Consider the following 26691-nt stretch of genomic DNA (forward strand, 5'->3'; position numbering starts at 1 on the left):
CAGGGCCCTTGGTTGTGGGCAAAGCCCCACCTTGCATTTTTGCCACATAGATTTGGGACCAATAATTGAAAAGTAAGATATGAAATTATGCTCCAATCAATCTTGACTGTTTACTGGACAACAATATTAGGTAAGAAATGCAGGAAAAATTACAGAAATGAAGAGTTGACATTCGTTGGGAAGAGTTGTAGGACAAATGAGAACTGTGAGACAGGGATCCAGTTTCCACCAGAAGTGTCCCATTACATTATAGAATTTTCCCCAGTTATTGGAACATGAGGTCATTCATGCATGCCAAATATAGTTGATCCAAGTATAAAAAAGACCACTATGTGTACATTGTAAAGAGAATTCTGGGGATGTGGCTCATCGGTAGCGTGCTCACCTGGCATGCATGTGGTCCGGGTTTGATCCTCAACACCACATACAAACAAAGATGTTGTGTCTGCGGAAAACTGAAAAAATAAATATTGAAATTCTCTCTCTCTCTCTCTCAAAAGAGAGAGAGAGAGAGAGAGAGAGAGAGAGAGAGAGAGAGAGATAGTTCTGGAAGACACTGGCCAAGTCTCTAGCGAAGAGGCATGCAGCCTGGCCTTCATGAATATGGACTGTGGTACCAACAAGGTTTGAATTCTGTCCCTAGTACTAGCTTACTGTGTGGGATAATTTGGATCTGGAGAACCCCCAAAAGCCCCTATATTGAAGGCTTGGTTCCCTGCCTGTGACACTATTAGGAGGTGGTGTGGCCTAGTGGGAGGAAGTTACCATAGTTGCTGTCCAAAAACTGGCATGCCCTTGAAGGAGTTATTAGGACCCTGACCTTTTGCTTGTGGGCTGCTAGGGCTGCTATGTGGTAAGAAGCTTCCCTCCTCACCTCCTCCTCCTGCTCCCACCTTTATGTACTGTATGGCCACACACAGATAAGCAACCTGATCAAGTGGCCATGAACTGAAACCCCTGAAACTGTGAGTCAAAATAAACATTTCATCCTTTTAAGCTGATTTTCTCAGGTATTTTGTAACAGTGATGGCAAGCTCATACCCTGTTTAGTATATTATTTCGTCTATGTTCATCAGGGAATTTGAAGTTTTCTTTCCTTGTCTTTGTCTGGTTTTGGCATTAGGGTGAAACTAGATTTATAGAATGAGTTTGGAAGGTTTCCCTCCTTTCCTATTTCATGGAATAATTTGAGGAGTATTGGTATTCATTCTTCTTTGAAGGTCTTGTAGAATTTGGCTGAGAATTCATCTGGTCCCAGGGTTTTTTTTTTTTTTTTTTTTTTTGGTTGGTAATCTTTTGAAGAAAGGGAAGTTTTGAAACAAACTCATCCTCTTTCTGTAACCCATTTGTCATAGTTTGGATCTGAAATGTCCCTCAAAGGCTTCTGTGTCAAAGACTTGGTCTCCAGACTATAGTAGAATCTTTAGAAGAGATAGTATAGTTGGAGGAAGCTAGGTCATTGGGGGTATACCTTTGAAGAGGATATTGAAACCCCCCTCCTCCCTCTTTCTTTCTTCTTTTTTTAAACAAGACACTTTTTAAAAACTTTTTTTTAACATTTAGTTTTTAGTTGGAGGTGGATACAATACCTTTATTTTATTTTTATGTGGTGCTGAGGATCAAACCCAGTGCCCCACGCATGCTAGGCAAGCGCTCTACCACTGAGCCACAACCCCAGCCTGACACTTCTTTTTTTAAATACCTTTATTTTGTTTATTTTATTTTTTATGTGGTGCCAGGATCAAATCCAGTGCCTCATGCATGCTCGGCAAGCACTCTACCACTGAGCCACAACTCTGCCCTGCCTCTCTTTCTTTTGCTTCCCACCTACCATGAGGTGAGTAGCTACTTCCAACTCACAGTTATGCCATGATGTGCTGCTTCTCACCACAGGTCCCACAGTATCTGGGCCAACTACTATAGAGTGAAACCCCTTTAAACTATGAACCCAAACAAACCTTTTCACTTCTAAAGTTGATTTGTCTCATGTACTTTTTAATGTAATGGAAAGCTGGCTCACACCCTCTTTTAGGACTAAAACCGTAGTTTATAACAAGTATCTTATCGTGTTTAATTACTTATCATAGATACATGAATACCAACTCTATAATAGAAATTCAAAATAAAAATTCTGGACAAAACCCTCTGGGTTTGCCTCCCTGGTCTCCTCCTGCTAGCCATAGAAAGGCCAAATTGAAAGGATCTGAGCATTACTTGAGAATTATATGAAACAAGGAGGTGTCTCACACAGATGTGTACAATGAAAAGAGCAAGATGCATAAAGAACACAATATAGGGCAGCCTGTCTATTTTGTAAAAACTCTGGCCAGTATAGTTTGGATTGGCATAGACAGTTATTTCTAACTTTATTTCTCTTTTTTCTTTTCTTTTTCTTTTTTTTTTTTTTTTTTGTGGTGCTGAGGATTGAAACAAGGGCCTTGTGCTTGTGAGAGCTATATCCCAGCCCCTCTACCTTTATTTCTCTATGGTTGTTCTAGTCTACCTCTACCAGTTGGACAAAATCCTGATGAGACTTCAAAGTTCAGACAGAATAAGTTTTGTGGAAGTAAAACAAGACCTGAAAGAGTCACTGGTTTTAATGGTATGACTGCAATGTCAAATAGCAGTATTTTCTTAGCCAGTACATGCCCATGGGTTACATCAGAGGCTTTATTTCAATTGTCACTCCTAATTGCATGGAGGCCATAGCTTCTTCTGATATAGTCTATAGACAATGCTAGTCAAAGATGGGTCAGTAAACAATTTAATTAGATTCTTTCTGAACTCAAGTTTCTCTTTTTTCTTTTCTCTTACCTTCTTTCTTTCTGTGGTTGGGGAGGGACATTTTTGCTGCACTGTCTAGGCTAGCCTTAAACTCTTGGGCTGAAGCAATCTTCCTGCCTAAGCCTCCTTAGCTAAGATTATCATCATATTCCAATATACCCAGCTCCAGGTTCTCATTAAATGTTGTATTAACTTTTTCATTGACCAGTTTGACAACTAACCTCATTGCTTACTCTTCAATTTCTTTTGCTTTTAAAAAACATGAGTAGACTTAGATCAGTTTAAGTTTAGAGATGATTGAGTAGATAGTAGAGAAAGTTTCCATATACCTACTCTCTCGTCTGCTCATTATTACCCTGATAATTGACATTTTATATTAGTGTGGCTCATTTGTCACAATTGGAAAGCCAACAATAATACATGTGTTAGTTAGCTTTCCATCACTGTGACAAAATAGCTGAGGAAATAAACTTAAAGGGTGAAATATTTATTTTGGTCCACGGTCACTTGGACATCATTGATTCTGGGCTTGTGGTGAGGCAGAACATCAAGGAGAGAAGCATGCAAATGTGGAGTTGACCTGCCCAAGAGAAATGCGGCCGTCTTATGGGCTTTTGTAGTGAAACCCAGTGTGTGTGTGTGTGGGGGGGTGTCGGGTCTCAGGGAGGGGAACCATGATGTAGTGATATTACAATGAACCCTGGATCACCTAAGGACAGCATCTCTGTGCTTCTGAGCATGTTCCAGTCCCTGAGACTCTGACTAATCCATTTTCTCCAGATTGACAGGGAGCTGTTTGACCAAAGGAAGGCAGTCCCCAGCAGTGTAACTGCCATGGGACACGGCCCAGGGGCACCACCTGAATTTCCTTTCCCCACCTCCCCTGCTCATGTCTGTCTAGCTACCTACTCTAACCATAGGGTATATTTTCTATCCCCCCTTGTAGTGCTCTGCACATAGTACACAACGTACACAATAGTATACAATCGATGAAAATTATTTGCATTTCGGTTTACTTGTTTAATTGAAATGAATCTCCGTCATCAAAATTCCCTGGTCTGAAGAACTAATTAAACTGTCCTGTGAACATGTGGAATAGTTAAGGCGTAGCTTCATTTTCTATGCATTTGACTATTTTAAATAGATGAAATACAGCACACACAAGACATTTCAAACAAAACTTGCTATAAATTACAAGACTTTGCTGCATGCTAAAATTTCCAGTGGTTTGGAATTTCCCTGGAGTAGCCAGAAATGAGATATTGACTTCAAAGGCAAACTTATGAAATATGCAAGAATATAGATCCTGGAAACTGGGCATTGGCAGAGCTAAGTTACAGTAATTCACCCATCTTTGGGTTGGCAGAAATGTGCATACAGTGACTTAATGTCAAAGATTAGAGCGTTGAAATTCCCTCTGTCTATTCTTTCTTACATGGCTTTTCTTCTAAAACAAAGGAGTTCTACTTGTGAATTTTTTTTTTATTTTAAATGTTAATAATTACAAAGGCCACAGGTGAAGCCTTTAACAGGCTTTCCTAATCCTTTAGGACATTATTTCAAAATGAAGAAATTCATTATAAGTAACCAGGCAGAACAGAATCATGTTTAAAAATTTTTTTTTTTTTTAAAGATCAGAGAAGTTGCTCTGAATTCCATTTGATTCCCAAAGAAGCCTCAAAGGCAGGGAGCCAAGTTGGATCTTCAAAACAAAACCTGATCCAGGCCCAGTCAGCCATCCCCAGAAGGCAGACTAAAAGGTTTGGCAGCAACCGTAGTGACAACCTCTCTTGTTTCTTGTTCTTTCCCTTTTGTGACTTCCTACGAATCCACAGACCCTGGAAGACTACCTCTGTATCAACTTGCACCTCTACTTTCTGGGAAGAGAAATGTGGCAGCCACTGGGTCCCTAAGGATGCAATTGTTAAGGTACATTTTTTCCCCCATATGTAAGTAACTTGTTTATATGAGGTATTTAATGGTTAGAAAGGAAAAGATATAAACGGTAGAAAAATTCCTTTTTGGCAGTTCTTAATTACAATTCTTAATACGATGGTATAGATGAGACTATCATTGAAAGTAAAGCCATGGAATGACTTTTAAACTGTATCTGGTGAAAGCAGAATTTTCGATCATGGAGTTTCTATTATATAATATCATTGTTTTACAAATCAATTCTCAAAAATGGCTGGTTTTGGAGGCAAATGGGAGGCCTGATAATAGCCAGCCAAGTCATTGACATAGGGCTGAAACAAAACCCAAAGCAACACATTAGAAAGATGGAATAATAAAGTTGGGAAGGATGATACTGCCATCCAACATTAATTGATGTGCAAAAGCACTCAGAATTCCCAGGAGAAAAGAATTATTTAAATGCAAATTTTTATTATTACTACTACTTAAATTGTTGTAATAAATTCATGAGAATAAGACACCTCTCTAGCTAAATACATATATAATACCTGATAATATATTTATAAGCCACATACTTGCAGTTTCATCATTTTGCATAAAAAATAGTAAACAAGATGAAACATTTCTTTAATCCAAGATCAATTTAGCACAATCTAGAGCTCCACACAATAATCATGATGATATTTGGTTTGACAATTACAAACACCCTCACACACTTCTATGAAAGAAGAAAAACAGAAGTGCTTTGAAAAGTGGGATTTTAGTCTTCAAATCTCCTTTTAATATATGAAAGGAATGAAAATACTTTGGGTAAAAGTTTCTGACAGAAGATAATTTTGGCTTATATACAACACTGCTTGTGTGCATTTTTACTGCATACCTCAATTTAGGGATTTCTTATGATTTTTTACATCCACCATTTTATCTGATGGGAAATATATGAATATATTATAAGCTCAGAAGATGGCATCTAAAAGAAATGGAGCATTTCTAATTTGGACTTTATCCTTTAGTCAATTAAGAGCCCTAAGAAGAATATAAGCAGGCTAGTGCATTAATAGGATTAGTTTTCTAGATAGATGCAAAGAGGAAGATGAATCGAAATGAAAGACAAAGAGCAGTTAAACTGTTTGAACAACCCAGATAAAAAATATTAATGGTTTATCCTAAGGCAGTGGCAGTAGACATGAAAATAAGGCCAGATGTGAGGTTTTTGTCCTTTCTATTTTTTTTCCCTATGCTACTGGGATCAGCATCTGCTGAGCAGGTGCTCTACCACTGAGCTCCCAGCTCTGATTCATAAAGCATTTTGTCAACCAGTTTGGAATGGGTGACAAATGTATGAATTAAGGATTACACTGATATTTCATGTACCACTGAGTTCCAGCTCCAGCCCAATACTGATATTTCTGCCTTGCAGGGTCAGATAGATAAATGGTGATGCCAGTCACTATGCTTGGTGATAAATAAATAGGTATAAAATAAATATTTGATGAAATAAATTCTTAATATTATAGTATGAAAAGTGTTCCTCCAAGGAGCAAGAAGGTACAGGATTCTAGTTCCACCTCTGTTATTAACCTGCTGGATAATCTTAAGCACATGGCTTTACCTCTCCAAGCCTCAGTGCCGTCAATTTTACAGTGTTTCTCAGAGTGAGGTCCCGAGGTTTTTCAGGGGTCCACAGGCCAGAAATATTTTCATTGTAATAATAATAATAAGATATTATTTTCTGTTTGTCATTCTCATTTTCCTGTGAGTGTACAGTGTTTTCCATGGGCTGTATCTCTTCTCTCTACATAATTTTGTTTTGAAAAATATATTATTTTTTGTTAAAATATCTATGTTAACATGTAATGAGTTTGTTATTTTAAAGTAAACATGATTTTATAATTTCTTACCTTTAATTTTTAAGATCTTAAATACTGATAAAAATAGAAGTTTTTTGGTCTTTTTTTTTTTTTTTTTTTTTTTTGCCCAATAACTTTTAAAAATGTAAAGGGGCCCTAAGACTAAAAACTATGCAAATTGCTTATCTATAAAATAGGAATAATGTCAGCACTTTGTACTTTAGCTTGTTTGCTATGGAGTCAGATAAGACTCTACAATTACTTTTAAAAGCACACTGTAAACCCAGTGGCTCAGAGACTGAGGCAGGAGGATTGCAAGTTCAAGACAAGCCTCAGCAATTTAGCAAGGCCCTAAACAACTTAGGGAGACCCTGTCTTAAAATAAAAAGTTTGGTGGTAAAGCCCTTATGGGTTCAATACCCAATACCTCCAGCCCTGCAAAAAAAGCTCAAGATTCTATATAAGATCGAGTGTTGTTACCATGATGAAGTTTGGTGACTTTTAAAGATGGAACAGATTAAGGTTTCAAACTTTCTAGATATGAAAGAAACAAGTCAGTGAATCTCCCATATGTTTTGAACTTTTCATATGACTTGACTTAATAAATAAAATTTCTAGTACCTAGAAAATGGATGCTGAATGGGGAAAAATAGTAGAAAATATTACTATTACTCACTTGACATTCAATACTCCTTTATTATCAATGACCTAACAGGTTGGCATGTGTTTCCTACTTACTTTAAAGTGCTATTATGGAAGTATATATTCCCCAGAGTTACAGATTCTCGCTTTATTTCTGTTTTGGTCTTTATCACTTGCTACCTTTTACATATTTGTCTAAAAGTGTCATTTCTCCTAGGTTGTAAGTTCTAGAGGGTAGGAATTGTTTCTGACTCATATTTCTTATCTACAGGGTACCTAGCATGTTGTTTGCATACATTTGCAACTCAGAAATATTGGTTGATTGAATTATTGTATGCATTTGCAATAGAAGAATTAGTAAATGTTTTTCTAGTAGAAGATGTGGTACATATTTTTTTTAAATTGTGTTTTGCCTTAACATAAAAACAAAACAAAACAAAACAAATAACCCAATCAATAAATGGGCAAAGGAACTGATCAGATACTTCACAGAAGAAGAAATATAATCAATCAACAAATATATGAAAAAATGTTCAACATCTCTAGCAATTAGAGAAATGCAAATCAAAACTACACTGAGATTCCATCTCACTCCAGTCAGAATGGCAATTATCAAGAATACAAGTAACAGGGCTGGGATTGTGGCTCAGTGGCAGAGCACTTGCCTTGCATATATGAGGCAATAGGTTTGATCCTCAGCACCACATAAAAAAATAAATAAAATAAAGGTATTGTGTCCATCTACAACTTAAAAAATATATTTTTTTAGAGAGAGAGAGAGAATTTTTTTAATATTTATTTTTTAGTTCTCGGCGGACATAACATCTTTGTTTGTATGTGGTGCTGAGGATTGAACCCGGGCTGCACGCATGCCAGGCAAGCGCGCTACCACTTGAGCCACATCCCTAGCCTCAACTTAAAAAATGTTTTAAGAAAAGAATACAAGTAACAGTAAATGTTGGCAAGGATGTGGGGGAAAAGGTAGACTCATATATTGCTGGTGGGACTGCAAATTGGTGCAATGACTATGGAAAAAAGTAAGGAGATTCCTCAAAAAACTTGGAATGGAACCACTATTCGACCCAGTCATCCCACTCCTAGTTTTATACCCAAAGGACTTAAAATAAGCAGACTACAGTGATGCAACCACATCAATATTTATAGCAGCTCAATTCACAAAAGCTAAACTATGGAACCAATCTAGATGACCTTTAATAAATGAATGGATAAAGAAACTGTGGGAGGGGCTGGGGTTGTGGCTCAGTGGCAAAGCACTTACCTAGCACGTGCAAGGCCCTGGGTTTGATCCTCAGCACCACATAAAAATAAATAAAATAAAGGTATTGTGTCCAACCAACTACAATTAAAAAATAAATATTAAAAAAAGAAAGAAACTGTGGTATATATATACACAATGGAATATTACTCAGCCCTAAAGAAGAATGAATTGTGGCATTTGCCGATAAATGGATGGAACTGGAGAATATTATGCTAAGCGAAATAGGCCAATCCCAAAGAACCAAAAGTTGAATGTTCTCTCTGATGTGCCAATGCTAATTCACAATAAGGAGGGATGGGAATAGAGGTATTTTGGACTAAACAGAGGGGAGTGAAGGGAGGGGAGGGATCCTGGGGGTAGGAATGATAGTAGAATGAATCGGACATTATTACTCTATGTGTGTATATGATTACATGACCTGTACAACTCTATGTACATCATGTACAACCAGTCAGATGAGAAGTTATACTCCATTTATGTATGATGTGTCAAAATGCATTCTACTGTCATGCATAACTAGAACAAATTTTTTGAAATTGTGTTTTACAACTTAAATTATTATGAATAGGCAAAATAACATAAGAAATATATACCAATAGGTCAATAGAAATTGAGTTAGAATAGTGAAAGTTTTCTCTTTTTCTATTCTTACTCATTTATAATATGGTCACATTATCTTTCTAATAGAATCGATAAATATCAACAAAATGGCAGTTAATATTCTATAGGGTTATATCAATTTGTTGAAATTATACTGGCCTTCCCACTGTGATTTTGAAAGCCCACTCCCCTGCCCTCCTCAGACTCCCCATTGTCACCTCCATTTCCTCCTTTCTCACAATTTGGTCAAGACAGATTTGGAGAAAGTAGGAAGAGATGATGGAGCCAAATGGTTTAATCCAGAGATTCCTTCACGATTCATTGGTTCATTCATAAACACCGAGTGGTCTGCTGAATGGGAATTGCCTGAGTCAGGCTGCTGTAGTTGGGGAAGAAGGTAGAGATCCCAATGTCAGAAGCAACAGCAGAGGCAGCCACCTCTAGGGGCCAACAGCCAGATACCCAAAGAGAAGGATTGGTCAAGCAACAAAGCAGCTGACCCAAGGACAAGGTGACATTATGTTATGCCATGGGGCCATGTAAACTTATCCCTGAATCCCTGGAACAAAGAGGGAAACAGAAAGATGAGGGATTCATTTTAAATAACTGCCTAAAATAGAGAGAAACTTATTTTAATGATCTGGATGAATTTTTTTTTGTCATCATTGGGAAGTGGGTGTGAGTGCAGATGGGGTCAATAGCAAGTTAAAGGAAAGGTGTGTTTTGCACATGCTGAATCAGTGTCTCTTCAGTTCATACCTGCTGCACATTGTATTCATGTTTTTCAGAAAGAATTTAATCAGAATTTTCTTTATACCGAGCACTAGACCAGGGATGAATTTTGCAAAGTAAATTTCAAATAGAAAGTGAGGTAAGAGGCACTCCCAAACTATTTGTTTTTCAGAAAAATGAAATACAAATACCAACCACATTATTTATCATTTAAAAGGAAATTATTTACAGGAGACATAATAATTTATTTTCACTTTCTGTTCTTTAAAAAATTTAATTGGGAGTCCATTAGGCTGAGAGGGCTCCAGTGCCTTGAGTTCCTACCTAAGCAAACCAAAGCCCAGCATATGCTGTAAAATGAAACGTAAGCCAACCTACCAGAAACCGCCAAACAACCCCCAAGTAGAGGCTCTACCCACCAGAAACCACCAAACAACCTCTAACTGGGGACTTTCCATTTTAACCAGTCCAGTACATTCTATTTGTCTCGCCCTGAACACATACATACAGTTTCCAGCCCACAAACAGGGGAGTGCTGAACCTCTTGTGCTCAGGTGCTGCCCAGTGTGTGAACTGTCTATTCACATAAATTCTTCCAACTTCCAATATGCCTAACTTCATCTTTTAACACATCCAACACAAAGAGTCTCTAAGCAAATTAATTTTGCAGATTTTCAGGCCCAAAGTGTGATCTTGGAACCAAAAGACTAATAAATGTGCATTCTGAACAGGTGCTGTTCAAGCTCATTTCAACAGCTTCAGCAAGAAAAAAAAAATGGCACTTTTTTTTACGGGTCTTAGGCCTTATTCCATGATAAAATTGCCAATGGCACTGCAGAATTGAAATCAAATCAGGAGCTGGATTCAGTGTGAATATCCAGATACAGATTCAAGAACAGGTATGAGTACTTTCCTTCCATGCCACAAATATTTACAAAGTTGTTATGTGTCAGGCCCTATTCCCAAGTGAAGAATGAGGTATACAGACTGTGAGAGAATTCCCTTATTTCAGAAAAACAGATATTGTGCTTATTCATTGGCTAGACTTTTCTCTCAAGAGAACCAATGTACACCCCATAGTAATAGCCTGTTCTTTAGAAACCACTTTTATCAAACCAAAAATTTCTTCCATATCTTGGAACCCTTACTGGCTACTATTTGAAAAAGCTTTAGCTTACAAAGTCTCATTGAAAATGAAGTTTTATTCTACCTGAAGTAAGAGAGCGAAACAGTATCACAAGGAGCATAAAGCATCTAGAGACATCTCACACAAGCTATGGAAATATCTGAAATGAAATTGGACAGACCTCAAATTTAAAGAACTTATTTAAACTGTATCAATGAAACTTTGCCCTGCTCTTTCCCTGTATAAACTTCCAGACATTTTAATAGCATTACACTTGATTACACAGTTTACTTGTAGACTGTGTTTGAGCTCCAGCTAACTGCTGACGATTCAGAAGACAGGTTCTCATTTGGCTCACGTTCCTCATGGGATCACTGACAAATTCCAAGATATGTAATTAGCATTTTGGCGTTGAATCTTCATTCAATTCAGATTGGGGGCATTTGACTGCTCTCCAAGTCAGGAATACAATCAGGAGAACCTGTAGCATGAAAAATGTGAGGATACTGACTTACAGCTAAGCTTGAGTGTCACCGTTTCTGTGATTCAGCCTCTAATCCTTCTCCATAAAATGGGATTCCAGGAAACAAGTGAATGAAATCATGTGTAGGCATGTGCTTTGTAAACTATGAAGTACTAAATGGATGTAAAACAGTGTTTTATAATTTGAGAGATAATTTTTACATTTAATGAATAGTAATTTTGGTTTTGATGACCCCAAACATCTGGTTTTGTATCAAGTGGAGCTAAAATCCTACTATAAAATTATGTTTAAAAAATATTTTGGAATCCTATGAATAAAATAAAATTACCCTTATTAAGATCACCAAAGTCTTAATTGAAATAAAAAAGTAAAGGGGTAAATTATAGTTCAAGGTACAAATCAGTTCTTAAGAAGAAAAATCATATTTCAAAGTTCCCTGTCAATCTTTAATAGCTAGCAGGTATTAAAAGTAGTCAAACTTAGCATAATAATAAAACTTCAAATTATGCTCAAATCATGTGGATATTACATGCTAATGTACAATTCATTATTAAAATGACAGTAATACTAATGGTGAGATGACTAAGAACTAAAGTAACTAATGTTTTAATTTTGCATCTTTTCATAACTTAAGAATTTTGGTCTTCAAGTAATGTATAATTTTATCAAATTAAACTGTTGATTTATTATAAAAGGTCTATATAATACTAATATTTATTTGTATTTTATATGTATATATATTACATTTTAGTATGACAAAACAATAGTGGAATTAATTTGGTACATTGATCTCTTTGATATGTATAGATAGTTTTATAAAATATAATATTAATTTGGGACATCATTTCTAAAGGTTAATTTCTTTAACAGTGTACAATATAGGGGAGCATGGAACATAATTAGGAAGAGCATCCAATGCCATGTATGGATGTATGCTCAATACATGAGCATAAATTGGGTCAATCAGGCATCTCCAGGAGATCATATTGTATAATGTATTGCTTTTACAATAACATGGACTGTCTGCCTAGTTTGTTTTTCTTATGGTTTCTGTCTGTTTAGTTAGGAGTATCACTTTGTAACTGCTCTGTCAAATCAATTCTGTCCTTCTGAGTCTGGGCAGTGTTACAATATGACATCCCGGACTATCTAGATGAGTAGAGGGCAAATGAATTTCCTTTTGCTCCACTATTGAAGGGGAAAGAAAAATTCCTCACTCTGTAATGGCTCAGAGACATACTTTCAATTAATTAATTAATCTGTTCTTAGATTAATCTCAGAACAATGATCTCCTTGGGGTGCGGAGTGCATGGAAACAAAGACTGTGAGGTTTCAAGCATCCCTCTCCTCCCTCTTTCAAAATCCCTTCATCCCATTTTGTGTTCCTTCCTCCCCATACTAAAAATAGTTAGATTTCTGTAAAACTTGTATATAAAGTCTTCTCATTCTCCACATGCCAGGTAATTTAAGCCAAAAAAATATATCCCATTTCAGTGTGGCTTTGTTCTCAGTTGACTTTCATGGTTAGAAAGTTATCTGATAATTAGTCCCTATTAAATTAATACTTAAATAAGTACCTGGTATTCACTAAGATGGAATTCTCTTATTTTAACACTTAACACCATACAGTCTTAAAGATGGAAAAATCTGAATTTCTTCCAATGCCAGTGTGAAGCCCCACGGATGAGCCAGTGGGCTTCATAAAGGCCTTTGTACCAGCAGATAGCTGCCACTGTGTCTGCTTGTAAGAGCTACCTGTGATGGCCAAGTGTAGCCAGAGACTGGAAAAAATAAATCATCCCAGCTGTTCCCTTAGCTTAAGCTGACCTTGAATCATTCAGTAGCTCACTCAGGTTAATGATTCAGACTTTGTCACAGTGTCCCACTTACAGTGCATGCTAACACACAGAAAAAGTATTATACTTTACATAACCCCAATACATTGTCTCCCATTTCCCTTGATGACTGTGCCTCCTAGGTCACTAACAAAATAACAGTCATCCCTAGGGAACTCTCATGAGCTCGTACCACCTCTCTCCCTTGTTAACAGCCACACTCCCCAGGGCTCTGCCTCCTCTTCTTACCCACGATCAATTCTCCATGGTCTTGTTTAAGTCCAGTGGATCCCATCAGCAGTTCACCTGCTCAAGGTCCTCAGTCCAGACACTCACCCTTCACTTTTGGGTCATTCCCATCCACAGGCCATTATTTCTTGCCTTGAAAACAGCAAACAATACCTCTCTGGACTCCGCTTCCTGTGGAGATTACTGTCCCTTTCTATTTCCCTTCACATCAGAACTGCTTAAAACACATACCTATTCTTGTTCTCCCTACGCCTTGCCTCCCTCATTAACCTGCCTCACTAAAGTTTTCATCCCTAGTCATTCCACTAAAACTGTTGCTGCTGAGTCCACCAGTGACTTCTGTGTCACTTGACCCAATGGTGTAGCCTCAGCCATATTTGACCCAGTTTGTCACTCCCTTCTCCTGGAAACACTTTCTTCATTTGGCTTCTGGGACCCCATGTTCTCCAGGTGTTCTTCCAGTCTCACTGGCTGCTCCTTCTCATCTCCTTTGCTGACTCTTCCCCACCTCCACCTTCCCATCCCCTCAACATTGGAGTGCTGGACGCAGGTATTGAGGCTTATTCCCTTGGCCATGTCATCTGGGTTTATAGCTTCAGAAACCATTTATATGCTAAATATTCCAAAGTTGTGTCTCTAGCTCAGATCTTTCTCTCAAATCTGGATTCATAGCTGCCTGTCTACTTTAATGGTCAGTGGACATCTCACTCTGAATCCTGATCTTCCTTTCCAAGTCCACTGTTGCCCTGCCTGTTCCCAACCAGTTCTTCACAGGCTAGCCAGAGTCCTCCTATAAACTAGGCCATATCATATCACTCTTCTATTTTAAACCTCACAATGGCTCTGGTCACTCTCTGAAGTCTAAATGCCTGCATGACTTATTAGGCCTTACCCAATATGCCTGTAGTTACTTCTCGCTCAATCCCTAGTATCTACTCTGCTGCCATCTTGCTTGCCTTCCAACCACTCCTGGAACAAGTCTGTTATGCTCTGAGGGCCTTCTCACATGCTGTTCCCTCTGCCCTGATTGTTGTCCCCCAGGTATCTGCATGGAATGCTCCTTTGCCTCCTTCAGGTCCTTGTTCAGACATTACCTTCTTGCTAAGGCCTTCTTATGGTTCAGATGTGAGGTGTCCTCCAAAAGATCATGAGACCATGCAAGACGGTTTAGAGGTGAAATGATTGGGTTATGAGAGCCTTATCCCAATCAGTGAATTAATCCCCTGGTAGGGATTAACTGGGTGGTAACTGTAGGCAGGTAGGGTGTGGCTGGAGGACGTGGGGTCTGGGAGTGTGCCTTTGGGGGTATATATTTTGTGCTTATTAAACAGAGTTCTCTTTTTCTGTTTCTTGATGTGGTGTATTGAGCTGCTTCCCTCCACCATACTCTTCTTGCCATGATGTTCTGCCTTATCTCGAGCCCTGAGAAATGGTCTGTGGACTGAGACCTCTTAAACTGTGAAGCCCTCAAACAAACTTTTCCTCCTCTAATTGTTCTTGAAAGATCCTTTGGTCAAAGCAGTGAAAAAGCTGACTGAAACACCTTCCTTGAACACTCTAGTAAAATGGCAGTGCTCTTTCCTATCCACCTTCTCTGATTTATCTTTCTTCACGGCACTATCCTTTCCTAACCATGGGCTTTTCTGATTTATCATCTTCTCCCTCACCCTCAGAATGTAAGCTCATGAGGAATGGATCCCATCTGTTACTGGATGTACACTCAGTGCCCAGGTCTGTACTGAAGCCATAGAAAGTGTCCAATACCTACTTATTAAATGTGTATCTTTATATCAAAATAGCCTGCACATCAATTTCAGAGACAGAGACCAGAGCTACAAGTAAGGATGTGTCTCTTTCTCAACATCTTCTTCACCAGACTGTAGGAATGGTGTAAGGCAGACTCCTGGGGGCATGTGGTGGGCTGAGTATTCACCATGAGGCTTTGTCTAGTCAAACCACTGACACTTGACCTTTCAGCCGAACATTTGAAATTGAAATGCTGTGCAACATTTTCGCTATTTGTTTATAGGCAGTCTTTTAAATTCAGTAATTATTATGTAGTTTTATTTCCTGTGTAATGCTTCTTTTTAAATGGTATTATAAAGATTAAGCTTTGGACTCATTTGTAGCAAGAAAATAGTCTTCAAGTTTGGCATATTGTTATCTTTCACATTTATTCTGGTTTTTAGGCATATCAATTAACTTCACATGTAAAATAAATAATTGCTGCTTACCATGGTAATACATCTTGCTTTCATCAGAGATTGTAGCCAAAGAGTGAATTCTGGAAATGCTTATGGGGCATTGGCAACCTGCAGTGATGCTGTGGGAACTCCTAGGCAGCTGCTTGAGAAGCAATGCCTAAGTCAACGGGGCAAGATGATGAAGAATGTGCAATTTACATTCTCCCAGTTCTGATGCAGAAAAGGGCAAACTTCCCAGTTATGCATTGCCTTCCCCCAATGGTAACAATAAGAAATACAAGAACAATTTGTAAAATTTATTCACAACACAAAAGTTGAGATGACTGAAACAGTTGGTAGTGTCCTCTTGCCTCTGAATTCGTTTTATAAAAATATCAGTGAGCTCAATTTTCTTTATTTTGCTATTTTATTTGGGGAATGATGAAGAGTCTTTTTAGTAGTTAGAAAACTTCAGACTTTGATGTCATTCATTACCGTTTCCCTGGAATTCCGAAACTGTTCTGTCAGTGGCAATCTCGACATTTGTGGACTTGACATGTGATAGTAGTTGGGTAACCGAATGTCATAGTGGTATCTTTTTCCTACGTACACCCTGTCATTCAAGGCATAGAGTTTATCTGCAATGTCACTGCCAATTAAAACCGAAAACAGGCGGGAGATGTAACGATGCTGAGCAAAGAGCAAATATAATTTCTTTCTTCTCCAGGTCACATATCGACAATCAGTTTCTGCTGTGAGGGTTACCTAAAAAACATAAGACCACATGTAAACAAAGATTAGGAAACAAGAAGCCAAATCATATTTTTTCTGCTCCAAAGTTTGAGGGAGTCTGACTTGATGTCTTCTTTAGGTTAAAATAATCCCACTAACACGCAATATTTGTAAAAAATATTGTAAAAAATAGAAAAAGAAAACCATATAACTTATTATGATATACATAATTTATAATATGAATATTTATGATGTTGTGTTCATCTCCAGCTTACCTATTTTTCCAAGTTTGGGGATTTATATTTTGCATTTTATTGAAGGCAGATCTACTTGATATTATAAACATAAAGTTGGCTATTGTTAGGGAAGTAAATCCACATCAATTCTGAAGACTGTAGACATTTAACCCTGAGTTTCTGTAGTACAAAATTTATAGTTCTGTTGTATACAATTTATATAACTATTTTGCATATGTATATTAATTTGTATTTACATGCATGCATATGAATTATCAATCCATAGGAAGAAAGTATAACATAATAAATGGAACCCACCAAAATGATTATCTTTCAAAACTACTGCTATGTGATGGCACAATAGTAACAATAAGCACTTTGATGCTAGAAGATATCTCAAGTTCATCAGCATCTTAAATTTTTAAAACATTTATTTTGTAATCAGTACAGTTTTTTGTTCTTGCTGTTTTCTAAATTGTCACACTGGCAATTTTTAGGCTATAGTCAAATCTCAATTAATTATATTTTAATTCCTAAATATGCAGTTATACAAAGGAAAGCTTAAGAATATTTATCATTGGGCTGGGAATGTGGCTCAAGCAGTAGTACGCTCGCCTGGCATGCGTGTGGCCAGGGTTGGATCCTCAGCACCACATGCAAACAAAGATGTTGTGTCCGCCGATAACTAAAAAATAAATATTAAAACTATCTCTCTCTCTCTCTCTCTCTCTCTCTCTCTCTCTCTCTCACTCTCTCTCTTTAAAAAAAAAAAGAATATTTATCATGGTTCCTTTCTGTCTTAGGGAACATCTATTTTCCTTGTTGCTGGACCTGTATGGCGGGCGGCATTAATCAGCAGGAGTCAAACAGAATTGGGAATTCATGTAGGTTGCAAAGTACATCCCAAAGTTAAATATAATTATTCTTGTATCTGTTGTTCTACGTGTTTGTTTACTTATTTTTAAGCAGACACTGTTTATCTGTTTGGAAAGAAGCATTAACTGTGTGGTCTGTGTCCCTTACCTGAAAAGTGCCTTCCTCTGTGGGTCTCAGTGAGTCCCACTCAGGAGAGTCCAGGAACTGAAAGGGGTAAATGTAGTGCAGAAACTCCCCATCAACTGTCACTCTGATCCTACCAAAACATAAGAACGACATTTGAAGGAAGGAGAAAGTGAACACATCACTAGGGGTAGGAGGATGGAGAAATGTGCTTCAGATCTCTGGTGACTTTTTTGTCCTTTAGAATTTTGAAGGGAAAAATACAAAATTCATGCATCACAGTAAGTGACACAATATCCTGTAAAATTCACATACTGATGTTCTTCCCTTGGTAACCTGGAATATGGAGTGAAATCCATCAGAAAGTTTATCAAGTTGCACCCTTATGGTTTGTGTCCATTTGTTTGTGTACAGTATATGTTGACAAGTTTTGATGCCCTCAGTCAGATTTTAAATTAAGTAGAACATTTAAGAGCATCATGGTGTTCTGCCATAAATACCTCTGTAAACTAAAGTTTCAACCTTTTCAAATATGAATAAACACATTATTATTTCCTCCCCAAAGCTTTTCAAAGTTTATATTACTATATATATTCTTGAAGTTCTCCTATTTTCTAACAAGTGGGCAATTGCAAGAACTTACTGAATAAATTAGATAATTACAAAAACAAAAGTTCTCTGTTATTTAAAAGATTACCCTAACAAAGAGTCTATTTAAATACCTTTAAATAAGTATTTTAAAAACATAAATATTCTATTAATTCAAGGAGGCATCATCCTCTTTTTTGACTTGCAGTGATCAGCTCTGAAACCAATATTGTATTCAAATAACTACATTCATCATTTTGTTTTTAAGATTCACATCATTTGACTTCTAAGGTGAAAGAGTAAGCCTCTGGATCACGTACTGCTTCAAATAAACAAAGCTTACATCTAGTCTTCACGTCTCAAAAGACTTTCCCAAGCCTCTGGGTGCAAAATGCCACCCAGGACTATGGCACAATGGAGAAATGTAGTGCAAAGAAACACAGATAGATAATTCATACAGAGGAAAGACATGCAAGCACCAAGGGTACAAACCTTCCTGAAACAAGCAGGGAGAGTTTATCAATGGAGGTTTTCCCCTGCATGGCATAACAGTGCTCCTTTTCCAAAGTAACCACTTCAGAGCTCAAAGCAATCGTTCTGAAGACGGGCAAAGAGATCCCCAGGGGCTGGAAAAGGGAGCTGTACAACACCTGGAATTCTCGGGCAAAGGTTATGCTGCGAACTTGATATGCAATATGAACAAATTGCATGAAGCAGATGACAAACAGTACAAAATTCCAGGAAAATATGTCGGCAGCACAGACATCTACCCATGCCCAGACCGCGGAGCATAGAAAACCCAGCCCCAGCAAACTGAAGACATAAAGGAGCCCAAAGAATCCACTGCCACCCATGAAACCTACTACAAATAAAATACTGGCAAGATGATAAATGGCTCCTTCGGCCTCTTGCTTCCAGGTTGTGCAGACTGGATGTTCATCTATCAGGTTCTTCCATAAACTTGAATTCTTTTCCATGGCTGTGCTTTGGCTGGTTCACTTTTCAGTTGACTTTAGATGATACTGAAGCAAGAAATTAAGTCCTTTGCTTTTCCATTATCAGAGTCTTCACAAAACCAGAGGGAGCCTGAACACTGGAGCTGACAGTGATTAAGGTTCGGTGGGTGTGGATCTTGAAAAACTAAGAATCCCAGGTTAGTTTCTTCAAGTTCATCTGGGCTCCTGATTTAGACCTAGTCCACGAATACTTTGCTATTTTCTGTGCAAGAGAAAAAAGGATAAAAGATCTAATTAAAAAGAATGGAGAGGTACTATATTTAATGAATCAACAGCACTACTTATGTAAGTTGACCTCCTGTTTTCTACAGTTAGAATATTTTAAGCACAAATGCTGCTAAGTGTTAATTAAATTTTTATCATATAAAAACATATTTATTAGAATTAGCCTCATATTTTTCAGTGAAGCTAAGTGCTCTGTAATCAGCTTGTAGCAATAGCAGTTGTTCAATCTACTCAGAATCACTTGGGACTAAAATCACAGACTCACAGACTGCCTCCAGACTTGCAGAATTGCTGAGGGTGGGGCCCAGGTGTCTGTATTTTGAACAAGCTCCCTATGTGATTTTGATACATGAATACAGGGTCCTCCGTGTCCCACACCCTTTAAAAATATTTTTAGTTGTAGATTGACACACAATATCTTTATTTTGTTTATTTAGTTTTTTTTTTTTTAATGTGGTGCTGGGGACCGAACCCAGTGCCTCACGCATACTAGGCAAGCGCTCTACTACGGAACCACAACCCCAACCCCAGCCCCCTCAATGGCCCTTTGAGGGATGCTGTCTGATGCTGATTTTTACTCTTTAGACACGAAGAACTTCAGGCTCAGAGAGAACTTGTAATTTATCTGAGGCCACACACAGCGGTCAGTGGCAGAGCAGAACTTTAGCACTGGTGCCCATGTGTTGGATCTCATCATGTAGCTTCTCCCAAAAGATGTTTTAAATTTGGCACTGTATAGTAGGAGCCCTACTAAGTCAATCATCATAAAAAACACAAAATGAGGACTCAGATTTTTAGAACACATAATAGACCATGAAAATATTTAGTAAATTAGATTGAAATTATTTCAGAAATATAAATTTAGTATTATTTTGCTGTATTAGTGGTTATTTCAGGTTAAAGATTGCATCCATATAACTAAATAAATATTAATGTTCCTGCTACTTACACATTTATTTACCAGATGGTCAAAAATGTTTCCGACTCTGCTTCTCACACATATATTCTCTACCCTTTCAGCCATATGGTAAAAATGCTAATATGTGATCTGAGTCAGGAAAGAATTAGCCATGATGACAGAACTACAGGATATATGTATTATTTGCCACCAGATTTCCTAACAGTAAACAGTTTCAGAGTAAAGTATTCATTAGATTGACTTTTTATAAACACAGAAACATTCAAAAGTCTTGAACTTGTGTGCTATATTTAGCATTTTATTTCTGAAATAAATTTCTAGAACACTTGTCAATGGAGTATCAGATAGCACGGATCCTGTCCCCAGGGGTGTGTGGCAGGGGGAGGGAAGTAGAGTGCAGAGTAGAGGTGAAATGACTTCTTCGTTGGAGTAAAAAGGAGCTGTGTCCTCACCAACAGAACTAGAAACAGGCAGAATGAAGCACCTGGTGTTGCAGTTGCTGTTTTTTTCTTTTTGGTCAGTGATTCTTTGCATCAGGAAATGATGAACTTAAGAATACTTCCAGGTAAATCAGAAAAGAAAGGAAGAGGAAAGCAGAAAGAAAGGGAGGGGAGGAGGGAAAAATTACTCAGACCTACAACTTACAGTCATATTTTTTATTTTTACTTGTTTTCAAATACATTTCAAGCATTCTGCAGATCCCTCATTATTCTCTCCCCGGCCCTACTCAATCTGTGAGACCATAAGATTCAAGGCAGACCAGCATCCTGAGCATGTTCGATGTCTCCTCTTTTAAACAAAATACAAAAGTCTACACTACTGGATTGTCACAACAAAGAAAAGTTTTTAAAAAACGCAAAGAGTAGTGAGAACTGCAAAATACCAGTCTGCAAATGTCAGTGTCCCTGCTGTTTTACTTTGAAAACTAGGGTATTCTAAACCAATCAGTTCTTCAGGATACCAAGCATAGCCAGGAAAGCCAATATTAAAAAGAATGGCCAGTGGAGCTCTGAACTTTGGTTTGAACTTCCTTAAAAATTTATAATCCTCGATGAAATGTTAAACTGATGCTAACAGAGAAAGGCCATGGGAAATGTTTGCAGCGATTCAGAAGGATACTTACAGGAATCTTGCCCCCTTAAAAATCTTGATGGGTCAGAGATATTGGGTCCCCTACATTCCAGAAATGTGACCCTGTATGATTATAAGAGGAACTGTGCTTCCTTCCCTGTCTACTTCTGTTTCATTAAACTGTGACCAGACATCTTTCTATCCTTGACACTATTGCTCAAGCGTGCTGACTTGCCTGATTAAATTACTCCATCAGCCTTTCTCCACTTGGTGTGTTTTTATTCAGTCACCAAAACAGATGTACTTTATTGGAGGAGGAAGAACTGACAGGGGCAGGTGATGAGCAGGAGCGTTCCTCTGATATGTGCCAGCAGCGCTATGTGAATGTTGAAGATGATTCATCAACCACCTGCCTGCCTTAAAGGCCCTCAGGCCTTAAGTCATGTTTGTGCGTAAATAAATGCTGAAATGCCCCAGTGGCCCAGTGTATTTCTTCCCTAAGCAATAAAGTTGGCCTTCCCTGCAAAAGAAGTGAGTACACTGAGCTACAAATGATGGAGACAAAATTCAGTGCAAATTAACACAATAGTTCCCAGCTCCTAGGCTTTTTTATTTTTCCCCTCTTTAAGTTGTAAAACTGTGAATCATAAAAGGAATCGAAAAATGTAGAAGATAAAGGATGCTCCGTGATAGGCAATATAAAACCCTGTGACAAATTGATCAAATTAGCTCAGACATTGCATTTATCTATTCAAAACTTTTACATTTATTATCTCATTGCATCACTCCCATTGACCGAAGGAGGCAGAATCGGAACCATAATGCCCAGGCTACAAATGAGAAAAGCAGGGCACAGATCGGTGAAGTCACTGGCTTCAGGTAAAAGTCACACTTGAGGTCTGAAGCACAAGCCCCCTTCCCGCCAACTTCATGCCCTTTCCAACAGGCCAAGTCGCCACTCAATAAGGCTCTGAGTCAAGTAGTACAAATGTGTTGGGAAACCCAAGTGGGAAGGACTGGTTTGCCAAGAAAATAAAAACCCGAACAGTGAATATTTAAGACCTGCTATACCTGCTGTACTTCTCATTCCATAATGCTCAGAATACTGGAGACACAACCACTCATGAAATAATCTGCTGTATTGTTAAACATTGACTGATTCCTCCCTTTGATGCTGAAATTCTAAAGGGCAGCAAGGGCAAAGAAAAATGTTCTAGTATGCCTGACCCCTGGCACTCCATGAATGTTGATTGAATACTCTGGGAAAGGAAGGCAAGCACTCTGCCTTCTCTATCCCTCTTTATCATGGGATGTCCTAACATTTTCTGTCTCCCAGGGGCGCAGAAGTGAGGAAGATGCCAACATCTGAGATATTTCAGCACAAACACTCTGAAGAGTTGGGGCATCACTTTTTCAAAATGTCTGGCACAACTCCAAATTCACAGGGGAATCCTTTTGTCTGCTTATGACCTTGAGCTTCTTAAGAGCAGTTTAATTACTGCTTTGATTAAAAACAACAACTCTGGTAGCCCATGGTATTGAGTTAGTTTTGGTTGCTAGGCAACCCACAAGCTCAAAATTCCATCAATATTCTACTCATTAATTAGAATCAGATCCCAACTTTGGTATGTGTCCCATATGCTAAATTCTCATTTTCTTAAGCTCTTTTTTTTTTCTATTTATCCCTGAGATGGTACATTTACTCAGCAACTATGTGTAAGACATATTTTAAAAGTTATCTCATTTAACAATCCCAGGAGGAAGGTACTATAATCTGCATTTTACAGATAAGAAAATTGAAATTCAGAGAAGGTAAATAAGTTGTTCAAGGTCACATTCCATCCAGGTCTGCTTGATTCTAAAGCTCGGTCTACACCACATTTTTCTGCTTCCACTGTACAGAACCAGGATTTAGAAAATGTGGACCTTAGTCTCCGTTCTGCTCCCTTGGTGAACTTGGGCATTAACAGTAAAGCAGAGCGTATATCACCTATTCTATCCACTTCACATGGTACTAGAAAGTTCAAATGAAAAGATTTGTATTAAAAAATTCTTTGCAAATTTTAAAATAACAAACACTACCACTAATATTCCTTGCCTGTTACAGATCTGGGCCACAAGGAGAGTATAGTTTTAAAAAAAGCCTCTTTGCCCCAGATGATTACAACTTAAAGAAGAAGTACAGATGAGTCAATTTGGCTGCTATTCATCTTTCAATTATAAATTACAAATTTACTTAGTCCTGCTGGGTTGAGCTCTGTGTTTTTCTCCTCTGTGTTCTGACCTTCTGCTCTACAGGTATAGACCAATAACCAGCTCACCGGTCTTCACTTTCTAGAGGCCAAAAGGCTGTTTGTGAAAGCCAACTGCAATTTTCTACCTTGGTGCTTAGTGATTCCCAGTAGATGCCCTCTAACTACTCACATGAAAAGCACCTTAGTGGTTAGTTAAAAATGCCCCTTCTCTGGCCCCACCCAGAATAACTGAGCCAGTCTCCCTGAGGTAGGTCTTTCTAAGGAGACCCCTATTGATTCTTATGCATAGTGAAGTGTGAGAGCGTTAATTTACGTTTTTCCTGAATGATCTCTGGGTCACCCTTGCTTGCTTATAGGACCTCAGCTTTGTCCACTCCTTGCTGATCCTGGCTGTCCTTCCATGCTGACTATGTTGGTGACACTTTTTGGTTCCTAGTTGTCTGTCCAGGGGAGGGAGCTCGTGTGTGGTAACCACACTGTTCTCTGAGATGACCCACTCTTTTGAGAAGAGTCTTAGCTGTGCCCCTGTAGAGCTGTGTGAATTTAACCTTCCTAGACCTGTTTCCTCACTGGTAAATAAAAGAATTGGACAACAAAATATGAAAATAAAAAATTTAACTCAAATAACATGGCTCCATATGATAGGAGTAGATTATTTCAAACATTGGTAAGATATAGAGCCGAGTGGCAGAGTTGAATGAAGACTGCAGATCATAACACCAGGTTTAAGATTGGGGCCCAACAGTGAACACCATTACTTAATTATGGGCCTGTGTGTGGCCCAGGTACTGGCATTTTTTTTCACATACTTCCCAGAAATTTTGATGGGCAACCAGGGTGGGGAAGGAACTAAGGCACTAATCTAGAAGGACAGGGAAGGCACCACAGCATAAAGGATCGGGTCTTTAAGTCCTGAGTTCTAAGAGGGGAAGGAAGGCATTTTTCCCCTTGTATGCTGCTACGTTGGGTCTTAAATGTCTCCCAGAGGCACACGTGTTAAAGGCCTAATCCCCAGCTTGGCACCAGGGGAGGTGGTGGGAACTTGAAGAAGCAGGGCTTGGCGGGGGAGCCTGTGGTCATTGGGAGAGTGCCCTTGAAGGGCATGTTGGAATCAGCCCCTTCCTCTTCCTTTCTTTTGCTTTCCAGCTGCCATGAGGTGAACAGCTTTACTTCACCACATTCTCTCTGTTCTTATGTGCTGCCTCACCACAGGCCCAAAAGCAATGGGATGAATCCATCATGGATTACACCCTCCAAAACTGTGAGCCAAAATAAACATTTTCTCTTCATAAGTTGACCTATCTCAGGTATTTATTACAGTAACAGAAACCTGGCTAACGCATGTGTTCTTATTTCTGTTCTTTGCTCAGGTCAGGAGCATTCATTCCAAAAGTGTTCAAGGTTTACAGATATTTCACAGCAGGTGGACTGACAGGTGCCTTCAGTTTTTATGATTTTTGTTATCTGACTACATGACTTTCATCATATATTGCTATACTGGCATATATATATGTGTGTGTGTGTGTGTGTGTGTGCGTGCGCGCGCGCCTTTTAAAGGGTCACAATTTGTTTTTCTCAGTTGGGATACATATCAAACATTTATTTATTTTTAACATAGAAAACAAATTATGTGTGTGTGATGTATGTGTGTGTATATGATATGTATGCTTCACTGATTGGTCATTTTATATGTATATTTTAGTAATACTTTATATGTGTTTTTAGAAAATATACATATATATATATTCTAAAATAAGCCTAGAGTAGACCTTCAATAAGTGTTCACTGTCTGATGATGATAACAACACTCAGAAGAAAGCAAGCAGTGTTTAGAATACAGTTTTGGAACAAGCAGGTTAACACGTCAGGAAGCCTAAGTGGAATATGACCAAACTTGAATCAATGGTTGAAATGTTGAATTGGCAAAAAGGGAACCAAATATCAGATTATAAGGAAGAAATTAAAGTACCTATTGAACAAAGAAGGGCTGAAGACATTTTGGAATTATACAAGATCTGGAAGTTAGGAAAGTAATCAGAGGAAAAGGGAACTCAGTTTTAGCCATGTTTAACCTTTCAAATCTCAAGACAGACTTGAAAGTTATATACACACAGGACAACTCTGAATAAAGCCTGGAGTTGGCAAGATTATCCACATCTGAGCTACAGGGACAAATGAGGATTGGAGCTAAATGACCTTGATCAGAGGCTTTAGTCAGCACCTTAGAGCTGTGCTATCCAATATGGCAGATGTTAGCCACTTGTGACTACTGAATGCCTGAAATGTGGCTAGTCTAAATTGACATGTGTTGTTCACAATGGATTTTGAAGATAGTATGAAAGTAAAAGTATGTCTTTCATGTTTTTCATATTGGTTATATGTTGAAATGAGTGTGTTATGGAGATATTTGCTTCAATAAAATCTATTATTAAAGCTATGTTCACCTGTTCTCACCTTCATAAATATGTTGCTACTGGAAAATTAAAAATTACACGTGTGGTTTGTGTTATATTTCTGTTGGACAATGCTGGTCTAGAGCCTTAAGGAAGAGAGACAGGAAATGGAAAAACTTGGCATGATCTCTGCAAACAGTGCATATGTATAAGGCATCCATGTATAAATAAATTATCCAAGATTATGAACAGAGTTGATATAAATGTAAATGATATTGGCTACAATATTCAGATGCCACAGTCAGTAAGATGTTACCCAAGGCATAGATGTTACCATCTGGTTGATGCCTTTTGGTTGGCCAACCCCCTAAAGCTCTTAGCCCCTTTACCCTACCAGGGGAAGCATGCTTCCTCCTTTTGCCTTAGGAAAGTTCCATTTTCCCGAGCAATTATGTTACTTGATTCAATTTTCTCATCTCATCTTCCAGTGACACCTCCAGTATACATTGAAAATACCACACAATCCCATAATTTTTATACAGGCAATTGGACTGTGTCCTTCTGGATTCCAGAGGGTCC

The 26691-nt window shown here is 38.2% G+C and overlaps 1 protein-coding gene and 1 long non-coding RNA gene across 4 annotated transcripts in view; one reads left to right on the forward strand and one right to left on the reverse strand.

The window, feature by feature from the left end:
* Nucleotides 1–18719, forward strand: LOC308648778. 2 transcript variants are annotated; one of them, XR_014021913.1, is made up of 4 exons: nucleotides 1–130; nucleotides 4620–4713; nucleotides 17450–17530; nucleotides 18502–18719. It is a non-coding gene; the product is annotated as an uncharacterized lncRNA (long non-coding RNA). The 2 variants fall into 2 exon arrangements; XR_014021914.1 differs by lacking the exon at nucleotides 1–130 and having other exon boundaries at nucleotides 4553–4713.
* Nucleotides 15981–26691, reverse strand: part of POPDC3 (popeye domain cAMP effector 3) — a 20806-nt gene continuing 10095 nt past the window's right edge. The window contains exons 2-4 of one of the 2 annotated variants that reach the window (XM_081293784.1): nucleotides 18726–19451; nucleotides 17670–17778; nucleotides 15981–16443 (exon numbers count right to left, since the gene is read on the reverse strand). In XM_081293784.1, the coding sequence (XP_081149910.1) occupies nucleotides 16150–16443; nucleotides 17670–17778; nucleotides 18726–19210 (888 nt within the window). In that variant the 5' untranslated portion in view covers nucleotides 19211–19451 and the 3' untranslated portion in view covers nucleotides 15981–16149. The remainder of the gene's footprint in view (nucleotides 16444–17669; nucleotides 17779–18725; nucleotides 19452–26691) is intronic. The other variant, XR_014021912.1, reaches the window with a different exon arrangement.

The sequence above is a fragment of the Spermophilus citellus genome (genome assembly GCF_964194105.1).
Source record: "Spermophilus citellus genome assembly, chromosome: 5".
Lineage (NCBI taxonomy): Eukaryota > Metazoa > Chordata > Mammalia > Rodentia > Sciuridae > Spermophilus > Spermophilus citellus.